The 24,055-nt window shown below is 38.2% G+C and overlaps 3 protein-coding genes across 8 annotated transcripts in view; 2 read left to right on the top strand and 1 right to left on the bottom strand.

Moving 5' to 3' along the window:
- Positions 1 to 6,886, bottom strand: part of pam (peptidylglycine alpha-amidating monooxygenase) — a 41,348-nt gene extending 34,462 nt beyond the window's left edge. For both annotated transcript variants that reach the window (XM_088434710.1, XM_088434711.1), the window contains exons 1-5: positions 6,728 to 6,886; positions 3,892 to 3,980; positions 3,705 to 3,816; positions 2,252 to 2,375; positions 684 to 741 (exon numbers count right to left, since the gene is read on the bottom strand). In XM_088434710.1, the coding sequence (XP_088290836.1) occupies positions 684 to 741; positions 2,252 to 2,375; positions 3,705 to 3,816; positions 3,892 to 3,925 (328 nt within the window). In that variant the 5' untranslated portion in view covers positions 3,926 to 3,980; positions 6,728 to 6,886. The remainder of the gene's footprint in view (positions 1 to 683; positions 742 to 2,251; positions 2,376 to 3,704; positions 3,817 to 3,891; positions 3,981 to 6,727) is intronic.
- Positions 1 to 14,528, top strand: part of pomk (protein O-mannose kinase) — a 49,464-nt gene extending 34,936 nt beyond the window's left edge. For 2 of the 3 annotated variants that reach the window (XM_088434714.1, XM_088434713.1), the window contains exons 3-4: positions 7,732 to 8,007; positions 13,633 to 14,528. In XM_088434714.1, the coding sequence (XP_088290840.1) occupies positions 7,738 to 8,007; positions 13,633 to 14,403 (1,041 nt within the window). In that variant the 5' untranslated portion in view covers positions 7,732 to 7,737 and the 3' untranslated portion in view covers positions 14,404 to 14,528. Of the gene's footprint in view, positions 1 to 7,226; positions 7,352 to 7,731; positions 8,008 to 13,632 lie in introns of those variants that run through there. The other variant, XM_088434712.1, reaches the window with a different exon arrangement.
- Positions 14,529 to 15,821: 1,293 nt separating this feature from the next.
- On the top strand, positions 15,822 to 23,379 carry naif1 (nuclear apoptosis inducing factor 1). Of its 3 annotated transcripts, none has more exons than XM_088435626.1 (4): positions 15,822 to 16,384; positions 21,199 to 21,249; positions 21,832 to 21,890; positions 21,984 to 23,379. In XM_088435626.1, the coding sequence occupies exons 1-4, from the start codon at positions 15,937 to 15,939 to the stop codon at positions 22,383 to 22,385; spliced, it is 960 nt and encodes a 319-aa protein (XP_088291752.1). In that variant the 5' UTR covers positions 15,822 to 15,936; the 3' UTR covers positions 22,386 to 23,379. The 3 variants fall into 3 exon arrangements, with proteins under 3 accessions (XP_088291752.1, XP_088291753.1, XP_088291751.1); XM_088435627.1 differs by having other exon boundaries at positions 21,832 to 22,182; positions 22,257 to 22,392; XM_088435625.1 differs by having other exon boundaries at positions 21,832 to 23,379.
- Positions 23,380 to 24,055: the final 676 nt, after the last annotated feature.

Genomic DNA, 24,055 nt, shown 5'->3' with positions numbered 1-24,055 from the left:
AAGAGACAACTCATCTGATTTAAAAAAAACATGTTTTAAAGCAATGGCATAATAATAAGCAACTTAATGTGGTTGGACACATTGTGGACACTTTCATAACCGGGATGTGGATGTGTTCAGAATCAACCAATCACATTCAATCTCAAGTTAAATGGGGGGTCAGTGCACAACTTTTACATTTTTAGGTGCATTTTAATGATTCCTAATCAAATTCAGAAACTCAGGCAGGCTTTAATTACATTTTTAATCGGTTTTCTAGAAGTCTAAATCTTTGGCGCTAACGCTGGCTGCAATATTGAGCTGATGTCAATAACCCCACCTTTTATGCATGAATATGACTTGTGTGCATGAAAAAAAAACAACTTTTAGGTTGGAATCACTTCTGTGATGTGACAAAAATTGCTGACATGCTATTGGGGCAAACCTGAAATTACCCAGGCAGTAAAATTGTTTCTTAAAGTCATTGGCCAATGTTTTTCACAATCATGCCACATACAGTATTTGATCATTTGTTGCAATGTTGTTGTAATTTACAATGTCATGTAGGAATTGATAAAAATGTTGTGCTGAAAGCACAATAATAAGGACTGCAAAAATGGATAACGGTAGTCTTCCAGAGGAAGATTCACCACTTTTGCAAAGACAGTGATTATGAATAGCCATTTGATCAAAATGATACTCACCAACATATGCAGCATGACTAGTTGGCACAGGAAATGTCATGCATAGGTATGTGTCCGACTAAAACAAACAAAAAAAATATATATGTATAACTACAGCTGTTACAGTAATAGTCTACACGCATAGGTGTCAAACTCCAGTCCTCAATGCCGGTGGTATCCTGCAGGTTTTCTCACCCAACACACCTGATTCAAATGATAAGCTTATTAGCAAACTCAGCAGGAGCTTGAAAATGATCCGAATCATTTAAATCAGGTGTGTTTGAGAGAGTAGTTTCAAAAACATGCAGGACACCAGCCCTCGAAGACTGGTCTTCGACACCTGGGGTCTACAGGAAGAGTCGGCAACCCGCAGAGCTTTTTTAAAAACATCTGAGAATAGGAAAATGCGGGGGGAATATAGTTTTTGTTTTATTATGGTTTATAATCATGACACATACACTACATTCTTAACGATTTCCAATGCTGTGAAAAATAACATTGAACAAATTTCAACATTTGCGTCAATATACATTTACGTCATAACCTGCGACACATTTTTTTTGCTCGGTTGTTGGAAAGAAGAAGAAGAAAAAAAACTGCGGTTGTTGCCCGACGTTGAGCAGCGCTCCAGATGTCCAAAAACAGAAGTTACTTTAAATGAGAAAGAACACAATCCTGTCATAGGCACATAATTAAAAAAACAAATAGTCTGTCTTAAGTAATTTCTGATATTTGTCAGTATATGTTTGGAATGAGGCGGTTTGGTGGAGCAGTGAATAGCACGTCTACCTCACAGTTAAAGGGACCCAAGTTCAAATACACCTTGCTCTGGTCTTGCTGTGTGGAGTTTGCATGTTCTCCCCGAGCCCGCGTGGGCTCACTCCGGGCATTCGGGCTTCCTCCCACACTCCAAAAAAATGCATGTCAAGTGTATTGGACATACTAAATTGTCTCTTTTTGTGATTGAGTGTGTGAATGGTTGTTAGTCTCCGTATGCCCTGCAATTGGCTAGCAACCAGTTAAGATGTTCTCCGCCTACTGCCCGAAGCCAATTGGATACACACAGGAAGTGCATCAATTTCCGTTTTATTTAAATATTGATTTAATGACCTTTTATATCGATTTAAATCGTAGTAAATGACATTCTGATGAAAATCGATTTTTTTTGGCACTTCCCTACTATTTGTCGTGTCAGTGATGATGACTTCTATAAAAATTATTATTCACCTGTGTCAAAAAGCATTGAAACTTCTAATCATTTCATTGTTGCGACATCATTTTAAGCATTTGCATCCACATGCAAGCGTAGATGACCCCCCCCCCCCCACACACACACACCTCAAAGCTTCATGTCTTTGTCAAAGCTATTTCACAATGCTCTTCTGTGATGTGTCAAATTTACATGACATTTTTTTTTTAAATCATGTTTCAGGGCCTTTACACAATTAGCTGCAAAACTATTCGTATGAGAGAGAGAGAGAGAGAGAGAGAGAGAGAGAGAGAGAGAGAGAGAGAGAGAGAGAGAGAGAGAGAGAGAGAGAGATTTAAAGTGAACTGAACAGTTGGGATTTTCAATACAGCAACCCTACCTTCGCTGGGATGACACCAGGCATACGAAGATCCATAAAGAAGTTTTGAGAGTTGGTGGAGATCTGTGGCTCATTTGCCCTGGGCAGACAATTCCCGGCATCTGATCCAGCACTTTCCTGAATCCTTAAGGACACACAAATATATTATTAATGATATATTTAGGTTAGGATATTTAGGTTTAGATGTATATATTTTATTCATATCTTCTTGTATTTTTTCTCAAATTACAGTTATGTAATAAAAATTGAGTGGAGACTGCTTTCACTTGAGAGTATTTACATTCAAACTGGAAGAATGGTTTTGGAGTTTCAGTTTCTGAGAACACATCTACCCGTTTTACGAAAAATAAAGTAATTGGACTATTGTGGGCGGGTGTGGGCATTTTCCTTCATATGTGATCATGCTCACCTGTGACTCAGAACACAATCACAAATGGATGGGTATTGTTTGGGGCTTTAGTTTTGGCAGACAGATGCAATTGGGATATTAGGAAATGGTGCCATAAAAAAAAAAAAAAAAGACTACTCAAAAATGCTCATTAAGAGGAAATAAGGTCTATGTTGATACCAAGCATACATAAATCCATTCATTTTTTTTTTAAGATAGACACAAAAAATAATACAGTAATCCCCGCTGTATCGTGGTTCATCTTTCACGGATTCACTGCTTCACGGGTTTTTTTACAGTGTGGAAATTTTTTAACAGCGCATTGTGCTCTGAATCCTGATTGGCTCAGAGGCTTTACTGTTGTCTCGAAATAAAATATTGATGCTGTACTGTATGTCAATTTATTACAAAAGCCAAGAGGATCCAAAAGCTTGATTTGATCTCTCCTGTGTCTCTGTGTCTCTCTCCTGTGTCCGAGTGCGCTCAGCTCAGCACACAGGTTGCAAACGTGCTCGTAAGCACATTGATTGACAGCTTGGTCTCTGGGAGCCGATCATAGAGAGCAACGGAGAAATGCGCAGCTTTGGAAATCTGACTTTTCTTTTGTAATAAATTGAACTTTCAAGTGTATTGTTATGCTATAAGAGGCTTCACTTTAATTCAATATCCGGGCATATCAGTTTATAAAAATCTTCTTGCTCAGAAAAAGAAAGAGCTCAAAAAATTACTCATAACAATGTTCGGGTTCAGGAAGAAAAGGCACAGCTGGGACTGTGAAATACGTGAGTGACAATGTTTACAACTTTGGATTACTATATTAAAATGATTGTTTTAAACAAATTCGGGGCTTTCAAACAGGTTTCGATTTTTGGTTTTATTCTATAATTTAGTATTGCATTGTAAAATAATAAAAAAAATAAATAAAGCTGGCTACTTCACGGATTTCACTTTGCGCGTGTTATTTTGGGAACGTAACCCCCGAGATAAACGAGGGATTACTGAAATAATAAAAAACCTAACCCTTGCTCAGAAAAGGGAAAAAAAGAAAAGATTTTTTCCTCCTACCTTTTAGACCTATTAAGAGCATGTAACAATTCTTGGCCAGAACTGTTACAAAGGAATGCAAGCAGTATCAAAAATAAACAAGGTCGGCCCATCGTGGTTGTGGTTGGAACACCTGCAAACATGGAATAGCCGCTGTCAGCCATGGGAAGTGAAACTGCAAAAGATTGATTCTGTCAGATCTACTTACCTTGTTCACTTTGTTGGAGATAAGAGAAATGCATTCAAAGGAGGAGGCCCTCTAATGGCATGTTGAACTGTTGGTTTGGGGTCTGCCAACTAGGCAAGAAGATGCACTTAGTCTACATTACTCAATGTCACATAGTCAAGGCAATGTCACTGTATGGTTTAGGAGCAGCCAAGAGCTATGTCACATGTTGGCTGCATTTATACTGCAGGCATATTTCATTCCAATCAAGTTTCTACACAAATCTGATTTTTAGGACGGAATCTACATTGTATGGGTATGAAAATTTTCTTGTGACTGTAGCTCAAAATGTGGGTTTGAGTATTTTCACGTGAGGATGAACCAAATTTGTGTGGGTTTGATTTTTTATTTTTAAAATCTAACCTTGTGCAAGTTTTTTTTTCTAAACTCACTTCTATGACTAAAAATATTTACTACTGTACACAAGACTTTTGGCTGTGCATGAACCTCTCATGTAACATAATGCAAATTGGGATGACATCATCAGTAGTTCATAGGGAGAGTAAACGAGCTACGAGACCTCTACCTGCCAAGCATTATTGGAAAAGCCTAACCTCAAGAGTGGCAGTGTATTTAGCATTTTCACTCATCTTTCATGGCCGATAGAAAATTATGTCCTATGTCTTTGTAAACATGGGTGCTATCATATGAAAGATTTATTTCAATTCCTTACTTAGAATTACAAGTGTGGCAAGGGTCTCAGCTACACTAAATTAAAAAAAAAAACATATTTGACAAGAATTTATACTATTCATTATTTTTCTTATTATTTTAAGAGATGAGAATTATCATCCAGGGCAATGAAATAGCTAATAAGTTTAAAAAAAATGTTGCATATATTGGACAATGTGACCTGACAGATACAGCTGCTATATTGCTCAATTGGTACCTGTTACTGCAGGCGCTGAACTTCATAAGGAAGCTGACCTATCAGCCAGTTATGTCTGAACGAATAAATCACTAATCATTCAATTCCCTTCAAATCCATATGATAGAGATCCCAAAAGAAAAAGAAAGATTCCAGCTTGTGAGACCATTTTCATTTCAATATGCGAAACCAGTTTCATGTATGGTCTTTTTTAAAATTAAGATTATACTTTCATTCATTAGAAGCACTTCTAAAATATACGAACAATCACATGTTTTGCCACACATGAAGACTTGAAGTTTTCCGCAAACATCAGTATAACATGTTGATCAGTGACCAACTGCTTTCAAACAAAGTAAATTTCACTTTGTGAGGATTCTGGTGAGGCTAGAATGAGATGAACTTGAAAGATAAGCTCAATACAGAAGTACTACTTTGTTTTCGGTTGGGCTATGTTCTCATAACAATCTCCTCCTACTATCCATAAGAATCATTTTTTAATTGAGGTGTGACAAAAAAAATTTTAGAAGTTTTTGAAATGGACTAAATAATTGTTATTGTGATATCAGTCTCACAAATAGTTCTGGTTATTGTGTTTTTTTCTATTTACAAATTCAATAAATTTTCCCCTCAAAACATTTTCACATTGTCATTGTGAGGCGTTGTCTGTAGAATTTTGAGGAAAGTATTGATAAATGAATTCGTATTTTTCTTCATTTTGGAATGAAAGTGTAATAAAGTGTCAAAAAAGGGAAGTGGTGTAAATACTTGCCAGGCACACTAAAATATTTCTACTTACTGCTGGTTACTCAAGTCAATGTCATAGATGCATCAAAACATTTCATTTGTTAAATTACATATCTATATATATATCTATATTTGTATATCAAAAGTTATCTAAAGATAATGATGTTCAGTTGTGATTGACAGTCAGATTTGAATGAAATTGAGTTAATCTAAAGTTTAAAGTGTCTGTACTTAAATGACATCTGTGTTCATTGTATGTACAGCTGAGAAAAAAAATAGTCTGTTTTATTTGTACAGTAGTCTGCCCATTACAGCTGGTTATGGCAATTCCAGCAACTGAAAGAAAATTGATGGACGTAAAATTGTATGCGACATTTTCAGCCAAATCGAGATGGTGACAAAGACACCAATGATCGGCTGAGTACAGATCAGTGTGACTCACTGTGTGACTCATCCCTAACAACAGTCAGGTGGAAGTAACCGGGGGGAGGAGACCGAACAGCACAGTAATGTTCTGACATCATAGCTAAATGGGAGAAGACGGGAGGAAACTATGGAAACATGGCTGAGTCTGAGCATGGAACATAACACGAAGTCCTCGAGTAAACACAGGCATCCGCAATCCTACTTTTAACGCAATTTACAAGCAATCTATCACGCTTGCATCTCGACAAGGAGGAAATGTGAATTAATTTCCTTGATTAAGTAGTCCACATAGCTAGTCAAACATGTAGCTAAGTGGAAGATGGAACCGCTTGCAAAATAACCAGCAGATCAAACTGGACGCATATTGACGCAAATACATTAAATAGAAATGTTTTGCTTGGGTTGATTTGAGCTAGGGTAATCAGTGGGGATGTATTGATTGTGGTGGCAGTTCAGAGATGTCACGCCTCAAATAAACAGGAAGCTATTGTATGTCACAAAATAACCATCTTTAACTCTTGCAATATCGCTGCTAATAAACGTGTCGTTTCCCGTACAAACCGAGATCAGCTTTGCTATCTCGAATTCAATAATGACTCATACCAAAAAGCCATGTAGATGTAACTAGTTTATGGCATTGTACAAAAAATGGCTTGTGACAGGTTGAAATGCCATAGCAGCCAATTAATTAGCACCTTAGACGCATCAGTTGTTGGCTTCATATGAATGCTTCTAAGATTGTCTGTTCTACTAAGGTTTTGTAATTAAAATGGTTACCTGTAAGATGTAGAGATCCTCCTATCGACTGTATTATGACGGCAACTTTACACATCGGATTTAGCTTGTCAGTAACATCCACAAATCTGTCCGGTTTACCCTTTTGTTTCACAATAAAAGCATAATACATAGGCAAACTCGTTTTCTCTGAGCTTTTGATTAAATTCCAGTTATTTATACGCAATTTATGCATGTCCACATTTTTTCTCGCTGGTGCCGAAAAACCCTTTGACTGTTTGATGAGCGTTTTGAACGTTTTTTATTTTAACCCCTCAGTGTCAATTTCGACCCGGTTTAGTTTGGGCTTTTGATCTTGATTCATCCAACAAAATCATTAGAAAAAACATTCTAAAGCTAAAAATTACAATAGAATATTAAAACAGGCATAGGTTGAAAACAGCACCATGCGATCGTTCCTCACTGCTTGCAAACTGGATTTTTTTTAATGCAAATTTTACACGACAGATCAATCTTCTTGTGGAGAATTTACCGGAAGTTGTTATTTGTTTCCGGTTAGTTGTGCGCTATGGAAAAGATATTTCGTACACTACAGGAGTACTGGCAAATTTAGCGAACTGGTCGTAAAGATTTTCTATGATGTGATGTGACCCAGCGGGATTGGGGGTAAGTTGCGTTGCTTGTCTATCTTTCAAGAATGCCGCTTAAAGTTAGATGGGTTTGCAATTTATGGTGTTTGGCACTCTGGTTCTGTTGTTGATCCCCCACTAGTTCCCATTATGAGGATTTTAGCCGGTTCTCACTTTATTCTTTCTTCTTTATCAACTGAAAGGAAGACTCAATCTTTTAAATTTGACACATCTTTTTAACATAAAGGACTATAATATAATGAAGGAAACGTTGATGCAACAACTTGATACAATTAAAACGCTAACAGAAATAACCATAGTAACAGCAACTGTAAGTGTTGACATTCCTCGATGTCAACACAACATGCATCCATCCCACTGTATCCCATTAATGAAAATGTCCTTGTTGGGTTGCAGTACAACATGGGTTGTCTAAGCAGCACTTCATTCTACCAGAGTACTCCAGTGGTGGCAATCTGCCTTGCAGCTTTACTCCTCAGCAACCTCTTTATCTACCTGTATTTGGACTCCATGTACCAGTCAGTTGGGAAACCCGTCACTGCCCATACCGGCTGTGCGGCCCAACACTTTAAAATGACAACAATGAAGAACTGCACCCCTTGGCTACAGTGTCCACTGATTGAAGCGGAAGTTCGCAAGCTGAAGCTCATCGGCCAGGGAGCAGTAAAGAAGGTACGGTAGTTCAAACTACATGTTGTCTTTCTTATTGTCAGGACTAACTCACCCCTTTACTAAATGTCTAAATTCACTTAACTCTACAGTGCATCCTCTTCTATTGTTAGTGTATTTGAGTCTAAATAAATCTAATGTCTAAATTCACTTTACAGTGCATCCTCTTCTATTGCTAGCCTATTTGAGTCTAAATAAATCTGATGTCTAAATTCACTTTACAGTGCATCCTCTTCTATTGCTAGCCTATTTGAGTCTAAATAAATCTAATCTATTGTGGCTTTTCAAAATCTACCAGAAGGGTGTAAATTGCAGACACCCCTTGATTCAGATTAAAACGATTCAATATTAATGTAGATGTCAACACAAACTGAATTTTGAAACTCTCCCGGAAACAGACACTGCAGTTGATTTAAAGCTGTTATCGCAACCCAACGACTCCAATTACTGTACATAAAATCCCTTATTGATGATGTTGACATTCACATTGCTCACTACCTGCTGTGATGATGCTTCACATGATGAGTGATCCAAAGATGTTACAACATTTTGTAACATATTTGGATGTTGTAACATCTTTGGATCACTCATCATGTTACAACACTTTGTAACATCTTTGGATAAATCTATAGCTTGCAGTTTAATGACCTGTGACATCCATATATTTTGACCCAGCTTGGACTTTTTTATGTTTTTGATGTGTAATATCAAAATAAACAATATAAACAAAAGCTCAAACGCCATCATGACACAAAATGTTTCAATGCATGAAAGAAAGCATTAAAAGTAGAACTTAGACTCGTTAAAGAAAGATAACCGCCAAATTCCTTTTAGATTATGATGATATTGATGTTCGGATAAAATGGTGATTTGCTTCAAGGTAAGAAAGCGCATGTACAGTCATGGCCAAACATTTTGACTGACACAACCACTGTTCACTCTAATTTTTATTGCGTCTCGAGCATTCACACAAATTCCCTGAGCAGACCTTGGAACAAGGTGATCAACTTCAGACATGCACACAGTGAGTCGCCATGTGCATATCTGATGTCAGTCCTAAAGTGATCCCTATCACATGTTGTCATTAATATTAGAAGGTCCAGCATTTGGCTCTTACTACCTATAAAGACCACCAGGTGCCCACTGACACCAAGGATTTTAGCGGAAACTCCAAATAACCTGTGAACGGCTAACTGTGTTATGTAAATTGAACCAAAGAGAAGTTGCACACTCACTTTATCTTGTTGGGGGAGCATCAGACATGCTAATGTTGTCATTATGTGGAAGTGGAAGAGCTTGCACAGACCCATCTTTTGAAAACTTCATTCAAGACAAGAAAGGCTAACGTTGCAACAAAATGTTATCTTGCTGAGAGAGCATCGCTCAGGTTTTTCTTCTGATGGTGAAATTTATTGATAAAAATGGACCCAAAAAAATCATAAAAATATATACAGTATATGCATCATCAGGGTGCAGTCAGTTTTTGTGAGTAAATACATTTCAACAGTCATTCACAATACAGTCGACCAGGGTTGTGCGATGTGATGCAGTTGGTGACAAATGACCCCCACACATCAGAATTTGCAGCAAATATATCAGTTTTTCCTCGTTCACTGCGGGTGGACATGTCAATAAATCGTGGTTTGCTGACCAACAGTAATTTAGTGATGGCACCCTGGTGACTCGGCGCAAGAGTCCACCCCTAGAAACAAAATGGAGGCTGCAAGAAGGCTCAAAACTCTTTACACGGTGCTAAGTGGACAAATGAAGTTAAAAAAAAGTTAAAAAAGAAAGAAAAACGCTTCACTTTTCCTTTTTTGCATTTTCACCTTGTTGGAAAATGAATATAAAAAAGGGAATCATATGAAACAGAATCTTACCTGAAGACAGTAGAGTAGAAGGTTTATGTCTTCTCCATCTGAGTCACTGTGATTTACTTCACTCAAGATCATTTCCAATGCCTTTTGAGCATTGAGTCTTCTCTGGATTTTTGTTCTTTAGGGGTTTGCACACCACATAATTCTTGAGAATTCCCATTTGTAAGGCAATCTGCATCCAACAGGCCATTTCAATAGATAGGTCGATGTGCACGTGGTTGCAAATACAAACAAGTCGTCTGCTTGCTACATGAACAACCCCCAACAATCTTGTTTTTATGTCTCATACTGTGCCACAGTTAGTCTCAAGCAAGGGAAAATCTGCATTTTTACAAACTTATGGAATGATAATTATTATAGCATCATACAAAGGCAACCTTATCTAGATGCAAACATGACCTAAAACAAAAGTCACCAAGAAATTAGTTTTATTGAATCTGCATCTATGCTCTTTATGGATGTTTATGTTGACACAGTGTGATTGAACCACATTTGCCTGGGTGTGTGGATATGAAAAAGCCTCATTGGCTTCTGACACACCCTTGCACATTTTTTTTACTGTTTTTGTTTTTTGCTTTTCTACTTATGCTGTATTTTACTTCTTGTGTATTTGTAACAAACCGTATGTTTTGTGTACAATAAACTAAACAATTCTTATCTTGAATTAACTTTTAAAAAAAGGGGTCTGTGCAAGCTCTTCATCTGCCACTCAAAAACACATCTCAGAATCCACACACTGGATGGTCAATATAACAACCACATTTGGATGTGTGATGCTCTCCCCAGCAAGGTAAAGTTGATGTGCAACTTCTCTTCTGTTCAATTTACATAACAAAGTTAGCCATTCACAGGCGATTCAGGATGTGAGCTATATTCCTTGGGTCCATTTGGCACTCTGTTGGGTCTTTATAGGTAGAAGTGCCAAATGGCACCTCTCTGGTCTTTCTAGTGTTAATGAGGAAGGGGGGGGGGGGGGGGGGGGGGCTGAGTAATGTGCTTTTGGGTACTTAGAAAGTTAGAACTAGAAAGTTATTTGTTTGTTGGTTGTTTTGGCTCTGCCCAATGGACATTTATGTTACTGCCCCTTTTAATATGGCGTTATAATTGTGCCACAATTACGCACGCGCGGAAAAAAAAATTGAGCGGAGAAAATCAAACTGAGCGAGCGAAAACAGATTTTGAGAGCAAGAAAAAAAACTATTGAGCGCGTAATGATAAGAGTTTGAGCGCGCGCCGATGGAGTTTGAACACAGAAAAAGAAATTGCTCGCTCAAAATTCCTTTTTGCTCGCTCGGGATAGCCCTCTCTCGCTCAACATCTCGCTCTCGCTCGCGATACTCCTCTCTCCCTCGCTCAACATCGCGTTTGCTCAACATTGAGCTCTCGCTCGCTCGAGTCGTCCTCTGCGCTCGCTCAGTTCTGCTCACGCGTTACGTTTGTGCCACAAAACCAGCCAATCAGAGCTTGGCCAGAAAAGGTGTCCTGGCCAAGGGCCCCAAATCTTAATGTTTTGTTCCCTGAGTGTCAGGGTTATCTTTAAAAGTAGACTAAGACAAGTCCTGCTGCTAAACAGCAAAATAGTAACTCAGACCAGCCAAGATTGACTTTTCTACATGTGTACATTCTCATGCGTTGCCAACAGCGTTCTCGTCGGTCAAGCGTCCCCGCCTGCTTCTCATTCATTCAGCAAAGCCTTGCACATTACAGACATAAAACAAAAGAGATAGGCAGGCGCCACTAACAGCTGGACCAAGGTCCCAGCTCATACTTTTCTGCGCCAACAGCTTTATCCAAGGACTGGGGCGATATAGACTAGGACTGCATAAATGGATAGCAATGCACACTATTCTAGACAAGAAACAAGCATACATTGATAACAACCTAATATATGATTCCCTTCACACCGAGCCATTTTGATATGACTTTTGCTTTATGGCAATGTGCTCCATCATGCTGGAAAAGGCATTCTTCATCAGCAAACTGCCCTTGGATGGTTGGGATAAGTTTCTCTGTGAGGATATTCCATTGTTTATTCGTGGCTGTGTTTCTAGGCAAGATTGTGAGAGAGCACACTCCCTTGCCTGCAAAACAACCCCACACATGAATGGTTTCAGGATGCACCGCTGTTGGCATGACACAGGACTGATGGTAGTGCTCACCTTGTCTTCTCCGAACAAGCCTACTTCCAGATGCCCCGAACAATCAGAAGGGGGATTCTTCAGAGAAAATGACTGTACCCCAATCCTCAGCAGTCCAGTGGTTGTATCTTCTACAGAATATCAGTCTGTCCCTGGTGTTTTTACTGGAGGGATTGGCTTCTTTGCTGCTATCCTTGACACTGGGCCTTCCTCCAAAAATCTTCGCCTCACTCTGCGTGCAGATGAACTCACACCTGCCTGGTGTCATTCCTGAGCAAGCTCTGCACTGGTGGTGGTCCGATCCCGTGTTTGAAACACCTTCAGGAGACAGTCCAGGTGCTTGCTGGACTTTCTTGGGCGCCCTGGAGCCTGTTTGGCAACAACTGAACCTCTCTCCTTGAAGTTCTTGATAATTCAATAGATGGTTGACTGAGGTGCAATCTTACTCGCTGCTATAGACTTCCCTGTTAGGCCCTTTTTGTCCAATGCAATGATGGCTGCACATGTTTTCTTGCAGGTAACCATGACTAACAAATGAGGAACAATTATGTCATTCACCATCTTCCTTTTAAGGTGTCCAGTCACTCAATCATGACTGATTGATCTCCAGCCTTGTCCTTATCAACACCTACAGTACATCTATGTTCATGTGTGTGACACCTGTGCGTCATTGAAATGGCATTAGCTGGTCCTTTAGTGGCAGAGCTGAAATGCAGTAGAAGAGTGCTTTTAATGATAGTTAATTTTCAAGGCAAAGAGGGAGTTTGCAATTAATTGCAGTTGATCTAATCACTTGTCATAACATTCTGGAGTATATGCAAATTGCCATTATAAAAACTGAAACAGCAGACTTGGTGAAAATTAATAGTTGTGTCATTCTCAAAACTTTTGGCCTTGACAGTAGAGTATGTCACATAAATGTACAGCTACACAGGGATATGTGCGTCTAGCTTCTGTTCGATGTCATGCTAAAGGGGAACATCATGGTGTTTTTTTTGTTTTTTGTTTTACTTTTTTTGGTAGTATATCCATTTATATAAACATTTGTGAAATGGCGTTTGGGGCAGGAACTCTTTTTTTTTTTTTTTTTTTTTTTTTTTTTTTTTTTCCCTTTAATCCGAGTCATTCGGATCCAGCTTCACAGGGACACAACTTGTCAGACTGAAAACACCTTAGCAACAGTCAGTATTCGCTGCTAATATCTTATTTTCATACGCTTCAATTACATTTTGAACCTTTTGGCTGCTGAGAAAGGAAGGTTGAGACCTTAAGGAGGTCGTTTATGTAGAATCAAAACTAATCCCCGTATCATATGCCTAATTTTGTGAAGGCATATCACACACACACACACACCCACACACACTTGGATATTTGAAAGAATGGAAATTTAGCAAATAATATGACTGTTTTTTTTTTCAGTATACTTTGGGTATATTGTGTAGGCTACAATGGCATTGTAGATCCTTTGCTTACTCCAATTTCCCGCATTAGACATGAGGGACATACATATGTATAAATTTACTAGAGATAAAAAAAAAAGAAGCTGACATTTATCTGCTATTAAGTATATGCAACTCATTACCAAGTCATGTATAATCCATTCTTTCCCTTAGGTCTATTTGGCAGAATGGAAGGGACAGAAGGTGGCTGTGTCCAAACTGGCGTCTCCTGATTACAGTCAGGATTTTTTTCACGGATTGTCAATGTTAAAGGCACTGCAGGGTCCCCTGGTGGTACAGTTGGTGGGGTTTTGCCTTGAGGACCATACCCTGGTCACAGAGTATCATCCATTGGGCTCACTTCTCAATTTGAATGCGGTTCTGGAACAGGAGCAACAAAAACATCGTAACACTTGGCAGACACGGCTGTTGTTGGCGATAGACTACATCTCTATACTCCATTACCTTCACAACAGTCCAGCTGGTCAGAGGGTGATGTGTGATTCCAACACTCTGGAGAAAACACTCTCCCAATTTCTGCTCACAAATGATTTTCACCTAGTGGTCAATGACCTGGATGCCCTACCTGAGGTGGACTCATCCAAGGGTTTGTTGGTGAAATGCGGCCACAGGGAACTCAGGGGTGATTTTGTGGCACCTGAGCAGCTGTGGACGTTCAGTAACATAGGGGAGCCTTTTTCAGATGATCTCATGCATGGCTATGATGAAAAGACAGATATCTGGAAGATCCCAAATGTAGTCGAGTTCCTGATAGGCAGAGTGGATGGAGGAGATTTGATCCACTTCCATCTTTTTCAAATTCATAAGGAGTGTAAGGCAGAAAATGCTAAACTCCGCCCATCAGCCCTGGATGTGTTGATGGTTTACAAGGCAGTTTACAACAACATGCTCAAAGACAACGCTGGGTTCAGAGAAATGCTTTAAAATGTCATTCCACTCAACCTATCTTGCAACACACTCAACAGTTTCACTTTAGAGTACCTTTTACTTGCTTGTGTTCATATTGTATTTTAATAATAAATACTAATAAAATTCAACTTGAAACACACACAAAAAATATTTGCATGGTTTACTTTATCTATCTATCTATCTATATATCTATATATATCTATCTATCTATCTATATATCTATATATATATATATATATATATATATATATATATATATATATATATATATATATATATATATATATATATATATTCTAATTAATTCCTTTAAAATGATACGTAATACATGTAGGTAGGTTAAAAAAAATGATGAGGTTAAGGATATCAACATGACAGCAATTTGAATGCTGCCATGTTGATATTCCTAGTTTTGAAGAAAAAAACTCACGTAAGTTATGTGCCATCAGTAGTAGGTAAACGTGAAAAATATATAAATTAATAGTTTTAAATGATTTTTGCATTTGCTGTTAGTCTATTTTAAAGTCTCAAGCACCACTGAAGTGCCTTCACGTATCCCCATAACAGTACTTCTCAATTATTTTTTGCAAAGCCTCCCAGGGAAAAAAGATTATCTATAACAATTGTAGAAGTATACCTAAAACGGTATCCTTTTGTTTTATCATTGACACAATGAAAAAGGAAAAGAATAAATTGTTCTTTGAATACCTGCTAACTCATTTTTTAGAGCTTTTATACATGTTAAAGTGTTGTCTATGTGGAAAATACCCGTGTATCAAAGTGCCTGAAAAAAAAAGTTGCCAATCTGTATCTTTGTATCTGTATCTCAGTTACACTTCACATGGCAAAAGAAAATCCTTTTCCGTCGGGTTATCCCCACCACTATTTGAGGAACACTGCCCCAGAAGAATATATATATATATATATATATATATATATATATATATATATATATATATATATATATATATATATCTCAACCGGTTGAGGGTGTCCCTCGCCTACTGCCTGAAGACAGCTGGGACAGGCACTAATAAACCAGCGCAATAAACGTTGGCAAACACTGTAAGAAAATGGAAAATGTTCCTTACTCAATGCTGTAAAACGTTTTTTTTTTTCCTGGGGAAAATGCATATTGGTTATAATGTTTAACATACTTAGTTCAGTACATGGAGATTGCCTAATTCAAATCATTGGTATAGAATTACAATAACTTTATTTTGGTCATTTATAGTACACACAAACGAAAGACGAGATATCAACCCGGGCACGGTTGATGGGTTTTCTTCTCTGGCTTTGAATCATATAGTTTGTTTGCCTCGTTAAACTGGCATTTGAAGTAACCAATAAGAACGGGTCATTTCGCAAGCTCTCAGGCTATCCGACCAATGGAATCACGAGAAGGCGGGATTCGTACGTTAGCTAGCGTACGTTAGTTAGTAGGAAGAAGAAGCCGATTCTGGAAGCCATTACGTTGCGCATATCAATTGAGTACTATTTTTTGCGTATAGTACGCACAACTACTTCACCTAAATCGGACTTTTTGCAATGATGGTGTCGGTAGCGAAAAAGAGAAAAATGAATTTCTCGGAGAGAGAGGTTGAAATAATTGTGGAAGAAATAGAGAAACAAAAGCATACACTGGTTAACCACTTCAATGCTGGAGTCACCCACATGGCAAAGAACAACGCATGGTTGGAGATCCTTAAAAAGGTGAACGCTGTCACAACCTGTCCAAGAGAGTTGCCTGAGGTTAAGAAAAAGTGGTCCGATTTGAAAACGGAGGTACGGAGGAAAGTGGCCCAAGCGCGGGCAGCGATCGAGGGGACGTCCAGTGACTGCACTCCGGTTCCTGTCCTTCTCACTGCCATGCAGCAGAGGATCTGTAACCTCCTGGGAGAGGCCACCATAATCAGTTTACCAGCAGGAGACTCGGATGCTGAGATCACTTTGCCCGTCACGGCGAACGCCGCTACCACCGTCACGCTCACAGAGAGTAAGTTTCTTCATGTCTGTATTCACAAGGTGGCGTTGCAGCCTTTTCCCGTGTGCATCCTAAAATACACCGCAAAGAATGAATGAGACCGTGGGTCAAAATAAAAAAGCTTCTGTTATAAAGTTCACTCACCACTATCGGGAGTGGGGGTTAATTTGCAGAATAGTTCCTATAAATCTTCGGGGGGTATTTTTTTCCATACGTGCAAAAGTTGCACATTAAAAAGTTTTTAAAGTTCTTAAACTGCAACCCGGACAGGTTTCCTCCACATCTCTCCCCATCTTTCTTCGGGAACAGGTTTTATTCATAAGGGATATTTAGGGGGAGTTTGTTGGAATTTGTTGTGTGGTGTTTGTGTGTGTGTTTGTTTGTTTGTGTGTGTGTGTGTGTGTGTGTGTGTGTGTGTGTGTGTGGGGGGGGGGGGGGGGGGGCTTATTCAAAGGGCCACGAAAGTGCGGCCACCGAATACACAGCGCTACGTCAAACTGTCAGTTCGTTGCCAATCAAAGTGAGAATAAAATTTGACACGAATTTATTAGATCAGAACACAATACATTTATTGTTACAAAAAACAGGGGGCTTATTCAAAGGGCCACGAAAGTGCGGCCACCGAATACACAGCGCTACGTCAAACTGTCAGTTCATTGCCAATCAAAGTGAGAATAAAATTTGACACGAATTTATTAGATCAGAACACAATACATTTATTGTTACAAAAAACAGAATTCTCAGTTGAAGATGCACAGGCAAGTGCTTCATATTTTGGAAGTGCTTGAGAGCAGATATGAAAGGGTTTGGCATCACATATTCATTTCTGTTTATCCTCTTGCTTTATCTTCGATGAAACACAAAGTCCAAAAAATGTCACCCAAAAAAATGCAAGGGTTAAAGGCCAACGCTTGACTTTTTTGTCATAGTAGCAATAGCCAGGTTCATCCAATAGAGGACAGTCAAGCTGCAAATCCATCAAGTCATAATATACAGTAGAATTTTTCTTTGCTTAGTCTGTGTGGCAAAATAAAAGATTTAGACCGCTTTTCTTTAAAAATTAATACATTAAATGATTATAAATTTCAAAAACTTGCAAATAAATGTGTTCTTAACGATCAACAGTATGTTTTAAATATAACCGTAGGTCTAGTTATCATTAACTTATATTACATGGGGGGTGGCATTCTCCGGAGATCGCCATGTCTGTTATAGCTGCAGTCGGAGGAGGAGTGTGTACTGCTGCATTTACCGTAATGCCCCTAAAGCTACCACTGGCACATGCGAAAAATTGCACATACTCCCTTTAGGGAAGATCGATTGATTGCAATTATTGCATATTACTTGTACTGTTGACAGGTGGAAGGTTCAAAATACAGTGCTTTGTTAAAACCAATTGTCCCAATGCCAAACACTATTCAATATACAGTACTTACTTCTTAGAGAAAGCAGTGACAGCTGGCCAAATGAGGGTGTTAGGGCACCACCGCACCAGCCACTTTGCACATCGCATTGCCTTGAACAATACTAACTGAATTTAAATGAATAATAAAATATAAAAGATCACCTAATTACAAATGAAGAATTTTATAATTTTTATTATATTATTTATTGTTTACTTATTTATTGTTGTTTCTTTGTGGCTGTTAATCTCTTGAAAATATTGTGACTGTCCAATTAAAATCATTTATTTTATAGCATTATTTTTAAAATAATATATGTTTACATATATTTTTTGGGGCTATAAGCCGCAACTTTTTCATCATGATTTGAGCCCTGCGGCTTATCTGCTGGTTTTTCCTACCTGTCAAGCAAATGTGTGTTCAAGGAGTCAGTTTATGGAACAACTATGAAATAGAACTGAAAAGATGTGAATCAATGGCTGTGCTCGAAAAGAGTTAGTAAAATATATTATTAAAAAAATATTTTTTTAAATTCTAAATTGAATAAGATCTTGTATAAAAGTTTGTGACGTGTAAATTTGATATACGGTATACAGTATATATGAGTGTATTTAAAAAAAATATGATTGTATATATTATTTATTTGCAGTTTGTGTAATGTTCACTCAAATAATCTATCAATTAAACAATGGGAGACAGAATCCTATTAAAGTATTGATTTCGAGTTTGAACTGCTATTTAACTGCTGTGGTCTGTTGGTAATATTCATCCATCCATTTTCTATAAATATAATGTTGGGACTAAATATGCAGGCATGTTCAGTCTGTTAAAGAGAGGATGTTGCAATTGGTAGACAATTAAAAAATATATAAAGAAAATCTAAAAGTTTCATATTACCACCACATACCTGCGGCTTATAGTCCAGCGCGTCTTATCCATGGCAAAAGATGTTTTTTGCTCAATTTTTGTTGCTGCGTCTTATATAGCGTTGCGGTTTATAGTCCGGAATTTATAGTCCAGGGAAAAAAAAGAAGGAAAAAAAAAAAAAATTATATATATATATATATATATATATATATATATATATATATACAGTCAGCCCCCTGCTTACGAGCATCCTGATTTGCGAACATTCCGCCTTACGAGCGTGGATCAGGGAGAATTTTGTCCTCCGCTTACGAGCAAACCTCTCGTCTTGCGAGCATTCCGTCAAACCAGCCATTGAGTATGTAGAAATGTTCTCGCCTAACTGCGTCAATATATTCAGCAGTTGCGTCATCTACAATCATTAATAGATACTTATGGCGGTAACGTGAACGCTATTGGTCTTACAATCTCACACTGACTGTCTCACTCACGGTGTCTAAATATATTACCATTTAAGTGTAGTGTTTGTACAGCTAAAGGGAAAAACAGCTGACATGAAATTAAATGTGCCGATTGCAGGACAAAGAATTGTCATTGGTTTAAATGTGTGTTTTTTTTTTTAATTAATTGTCAATACATTCCAACCGTTTAAAAAAAAGTGTGAATAATTATCAGTCAGTCAAGGAGACGCCAATATGCTATTGGTCGATTAAGGTCACCCGGTCTCACTCACGGAGATGCTATTGGCCGGCGTCACACGTCAATCACAGAAATGCCGATATGCTATTGGCCGAACGCCTTTATCTAGCTTGATGGGACAGGATGGAAGGAAGTAGACAAAATGAGTGAAAAACGGAATGTTTTGAAGACTTTGCAAACTTTATCTGTTAGACATAGCTTCTAAAATTACTAGCAGCGGTAAAGGAAGAAATAAGAGGATGATGTTTTAGTATCTCCGTGATTTGCACCATGACTGAAAGAGTTACTGTAACACTGTAAGACCAATAGCCTATATGCGTTGCCGTATTAACTCAAGAGGTTAATCTCTGCACCCTATTACGGGTGATGATACAGCGCCATATAATGGTTGCTAGACAAGATTGCATGTCAGGTTAGTCGGCGATCTCCCGATATGCATTGGGACAGCGTCATTGTTGCAATTTTGTGAGTTGTAACCAAAGGTGAACTGACGCTCGAACAAGCCATAAGTGTGCTGCCTAGTAAATGCAACACACACAACCACCTCTCCGCTTCCACCGTGCTCAATTCACGTCGGGAAAAACAGTTGACATGAAATTAAGTGTGCCGATTGCAGCACAAAAAATCGTCACAGATTTAAATGTGTTTTAATCAATAAGATGTCAATACATTCCAACCGTTTAAAAAAAAAGTGCAAATAATTATCAGTCAGTCAAGGAGACGCCAATATGCTATTGGTCGATTAAGGTCACCCGGTCTCACTCACGGAGATGCTATTGGCCGGTGTCACACGTCAATCACAGAAGTGCCGATATGCTATTGGCCGAACGCCTTTATCTAGCTTGATGGCACAGCTGGTTGGGATGGAAGGAAGTAGAGAAAACCCTGACTGAAAAAGTTACTTTGACACTGTAAGACCAATAGCATATCTGATTTACCGTATTGACTTAGAGCATTCATCTCTGCTCATCTCTGCTTATCTCAGCACAAGTCACGTCTTTCCAAAGGTAAAAGTCATTTATCCTTTGTATTTGTTATTTAATGCAACTGTACAGTAGATTATGTCACTTAATATTAATTTATGTATACAGCGTGATGATTTTACCTAAGGCTTCTGCGCGCGTTGCACGCACTCACGAATTAACATGGGTTTGGATTGCCCGCTATACGAGCAATTCGAGATACGAGCGTAGCCGCTGAACGGATTAAGTTCGTAACCCGGGGGCCCACTGTATATATATATATATATATATATATATATATATATATATATATATATATATATATATCAAAGGGAATGGTTCTTTTAAATCAACTGCAGTGTTTGTTTTTTGCCAGGAGAGGTCCCTAGCTGTTACAAAAGCTTCCCAAATTAGGACAGCGCTGTCCTGAGTTAGTGTGGGGAGTACACTTCTCGGATTGACCATTTTATGTCATGCTATATTATTTCACGTTTGAATTGTGTAGCATCTTGGGTTTTACGTTTTTACTGTTTTGTAATGCTGTGGAGAGAGTTCAGAAGTCGTCTTCACTATAACTTGCATCCCATCAGCTGCAAGTCTGTACCTACAGTATGTCTGACTGTATTGTCCCTATCAAAATAAAGTATCATTCATTCATCTTTCGGGTAAAACAAGAAATAGTAATCTATAGAGGCACCAGTCCAGTAGTATGTGGGTGTGTATGTGTGTATGAATGATATACTGTACAAAAATGACTCATTGATACAAAAACTGTCCATTATAATAAAACTAGATCCTTTAAACAGTTTTTAGTGGGACCATGTTAAATTTTTATTTTTCAAAGAGTCATTACTCCAATGTGATCTTTTTTTTTAACTCTCTGTTTTTATTTTAGCTCTTCCAGCAGTTTCTGTAGCAGTTTGTGATGAATCAAAAACACTTAATGGTAAGTACTATACATGTCTGACGTTGTGTTGTCTTAACTTCACTGTTGCATTACTTTGTAGGTTGGGGGGCTGTATCTGAAATACTACTGGTAACATAACTTGCTATCTTTATCACACTGGCGAAGTTAAGTGCTCATACTACTCATACTGGTCCAAAAAACGGGCATCTCTCCTTGGTGGAATGAAATAGAATTTACTTTCTTTTTTTGTTGGTTTAATTTGAATTTGCATTGGACACTTCCTGCCAAATAAGTGCAACCATTTTAAGCCTGGAAAGGGGGGGTCCTCCCACATGCAGTCCCTTCTGAAGGTTTCTTATTTTCCCCAGATGAGGTTTTCGAGTTTTTCCTTCCCCTTCTGGGACCTGTGTTCAGGGGATGCTGTTGTGTGTTGATTATGTCTTGTATGACTTCTTTCTCTCCTGTGAAGCCCTTTGAGACTGCGGTGATTCAGTGCTATACAAATAAACTTGACTTGCCAAATGAAAATTCATATTTGAGTGTGGTATTGATTTTTTTACATTTTGCTTTTGTATTATTTAAAGTGGGAAAAACCCACCTCCCTTTCCTGCTCTTTTCTAGCTGAAACAGCTTACCATGCATTAGAGGACGGAGGCGTAGTGGAGTACTGCACCACAACGGTAACCGACACAGCACCTGCTGTGGTGGCAACCGTTGAGGCTCCAGTGGAGGTGTTGGCATCATCTTCATCTTCCTCGCCTCCTCCGCCCCAGGCTCACGCTAAACCACAGGAGCTGAAGAGCCGCATTGCCCTCAACTCAGCCCGACTTCTCCAGGAGCAAAGAGTCACCAACGTACATATTCGACAGATCGCCCAGCACTTGGAGGGTCAGAACCAGTTGCTGCAGATGATGCGTCACTCTCAGGAGGCGCAGGCCTTTGCGCAGGAGCGCCAAGCCCAGGCCTTGGAAGGTACTCAGGCTGCATTGCTGGCACTTGTGCAGATGCTCAGGCCAGCCTTAAAAGACTTGCGCAAATTCCTGCAGAGTGGGACTGAGGTGAACAACTTACACAGCACAGCAGCAGGAGTGACACCTGATGGGGCATTGATAGAGGAACAGAGCAGGCCAGCGACACCGCCACCTGCTCCTCAGAACGCAGATGAGACACAATAGACTCTTTATTTGCTTGGCACCACCGCTTGTCTCCACTGCACATTGTCCTGAGGAATCCTTGTACAGACTTCAACAAGCTTCAAATGTATTTTATGAGTTGCCTTAGGAAGCACATGTGTATCATTTTAGCTTTTCAATATACTGTACATTTTTGTTTGTTTTTAAATCTGAATAACACCCCTGCCAGTCTCTTATTGATAGTGCCGAACAAAGAATAATGGAAAAAAATAGACAAAGACTAGTCTTTTGAATAAAAGAGTCCAGTTCATTGCTGCTAATCGGGAATGTACACATTGTAAGTGGTAGCTAAGCAGTTCTTGCACTTTTATTTTATATTGTTAAGATAAGTCACTGAAAATGTCTTAATATGTGCTGTAAGGAGGTTACCCAATAACATAAATCATTGCAAAAAAAGAGAAAACACCCTTTGACAACAGAATGACATTTGATCACCACCATATTACCTTCCATATCACACAGATTCACTAGTCTTGTGGTTGTGCTGAAGACTAAGCTATGTGATTTTGGGCGAGAGGCTGGGTACACTCTGTACTGGTTGCTATACAAACATCCATTCATACATTCTCCCTTTTATCAATAATTTTGCGATTTCAATAAACACACCATGTATTTTTCCGCAATGTAGGAGAAAGCTAGAGTACATAGAGATAACCCACACAAATGCAGAGAAAATGAAAACCCCACAAAAGTAGGCTGAAGCCAGATTTAAACGGGAACCTCAGAGGGAATTAAATTCTTCAATCCCGAGTCATTAAAATGTTTTTATTTCTATCATCTATTACATATTTAATTTAATTTTGTATTTTTTTTAAAAATGATTGTTGGTTGGGTATACTGTAAAATGGAAATCAAATAGTTCTGTTTGACACCTACATATTACTCGTCACAATTTTTGACATTTTTTAAAATAAAATTTTAAAGTCATTATTATTATTATTATTATTATTATTATTATTATTAAATAATAATTGAGCCAAGCAACTCCATAGAAAAAAACTTCCTGGAGGTATAGATCCATTTTTTTCAAGAATGCCTCAGGTTTAATTATTGTTCTTAATTTTTTTTCCACCTGTTTCATAATGGGTGTCAATCATATGCAGATTTTTGATATTCATGGCTGGCCGAGTCCCTATACCTTCCCAAATGAGTGAAAGCCAAACTTGCATAAATATTTTAATATCAAATTTATGCAGACATAATAGAAGTTGCTGTTGGTCCACATAAATGCCTGGGTCCTAATGGGCATTACTTTGAAGCAGTGGTTCTCAAAGTGGGGGCTATATATATATATATATATATATATATATATATATATATATATATATATATACAGTATATATATATATATATATATATATATATATATATATGTATATATATATATATATATATATATATATATATATAGAGAGAGAGAGAGAGAGAAAGAGATGAAATTGTGAAGTATTCATGACTTCAATAAAGCAATCAATTCAACCACTTCAGTATGTTTTATAAAATGTTAACAATTTTGAACTTTGTCAAATTGACCTACGTAATTCATGTCATCATCAAAAAATTGGGGGAAATTGACCCTGTTTGTTATAAGGAAGCGTGCAATTTGCAACTTATTTTTTCTTAACTTCAGCATGGCTGGAAAGTATCAAATG

Source organism: Hippichthys cyanospilos, chromosome 15 (genome assembly GCF_059441005.1).
Source record: "Hippichthys cyanospilos isolate Australia breed blue-spotted pipefish chromosome 15, RoL_Hcya_1.0, whole genome shotgun sequence".
In the NCBI taxonomy this organism is placed as follows: domain Eukaryota; kingdom Metazoa; phylum Chordata; class Actinopteri; order Syngnathiformes; family Syngnathidae; genus Hippichthys; species Hippichthys cyanospilos.
This window is presented reverse-complemented; position numbering and strand designations above follow the sequence as displayed.

Bases quoted from the DNA above. Each gene is read 5' to 3' on its own strand.
- naif1 (XM_088435625.1), top strand. From the start codon at position 15,937: ATGATGGTGTCGGTAGCGAAAAAGAGAAAAATGAATTTCTCGGAGAGA. The intron at 16,385-21,198 runs GTAAGTTTCTTC...TTTTTATTTTAG, and splicing joins CACCGTCACGCTCACAGAGA to CTCTTCCAGCAGTTTCTGTA. The intron at 21,250-21,831 runs GTAAGTACTATA...GCTCTTTTCTAG, and splicing joins TGAATCAAAAACACTTAATG to CTGAAACAGCTTACCATGCA.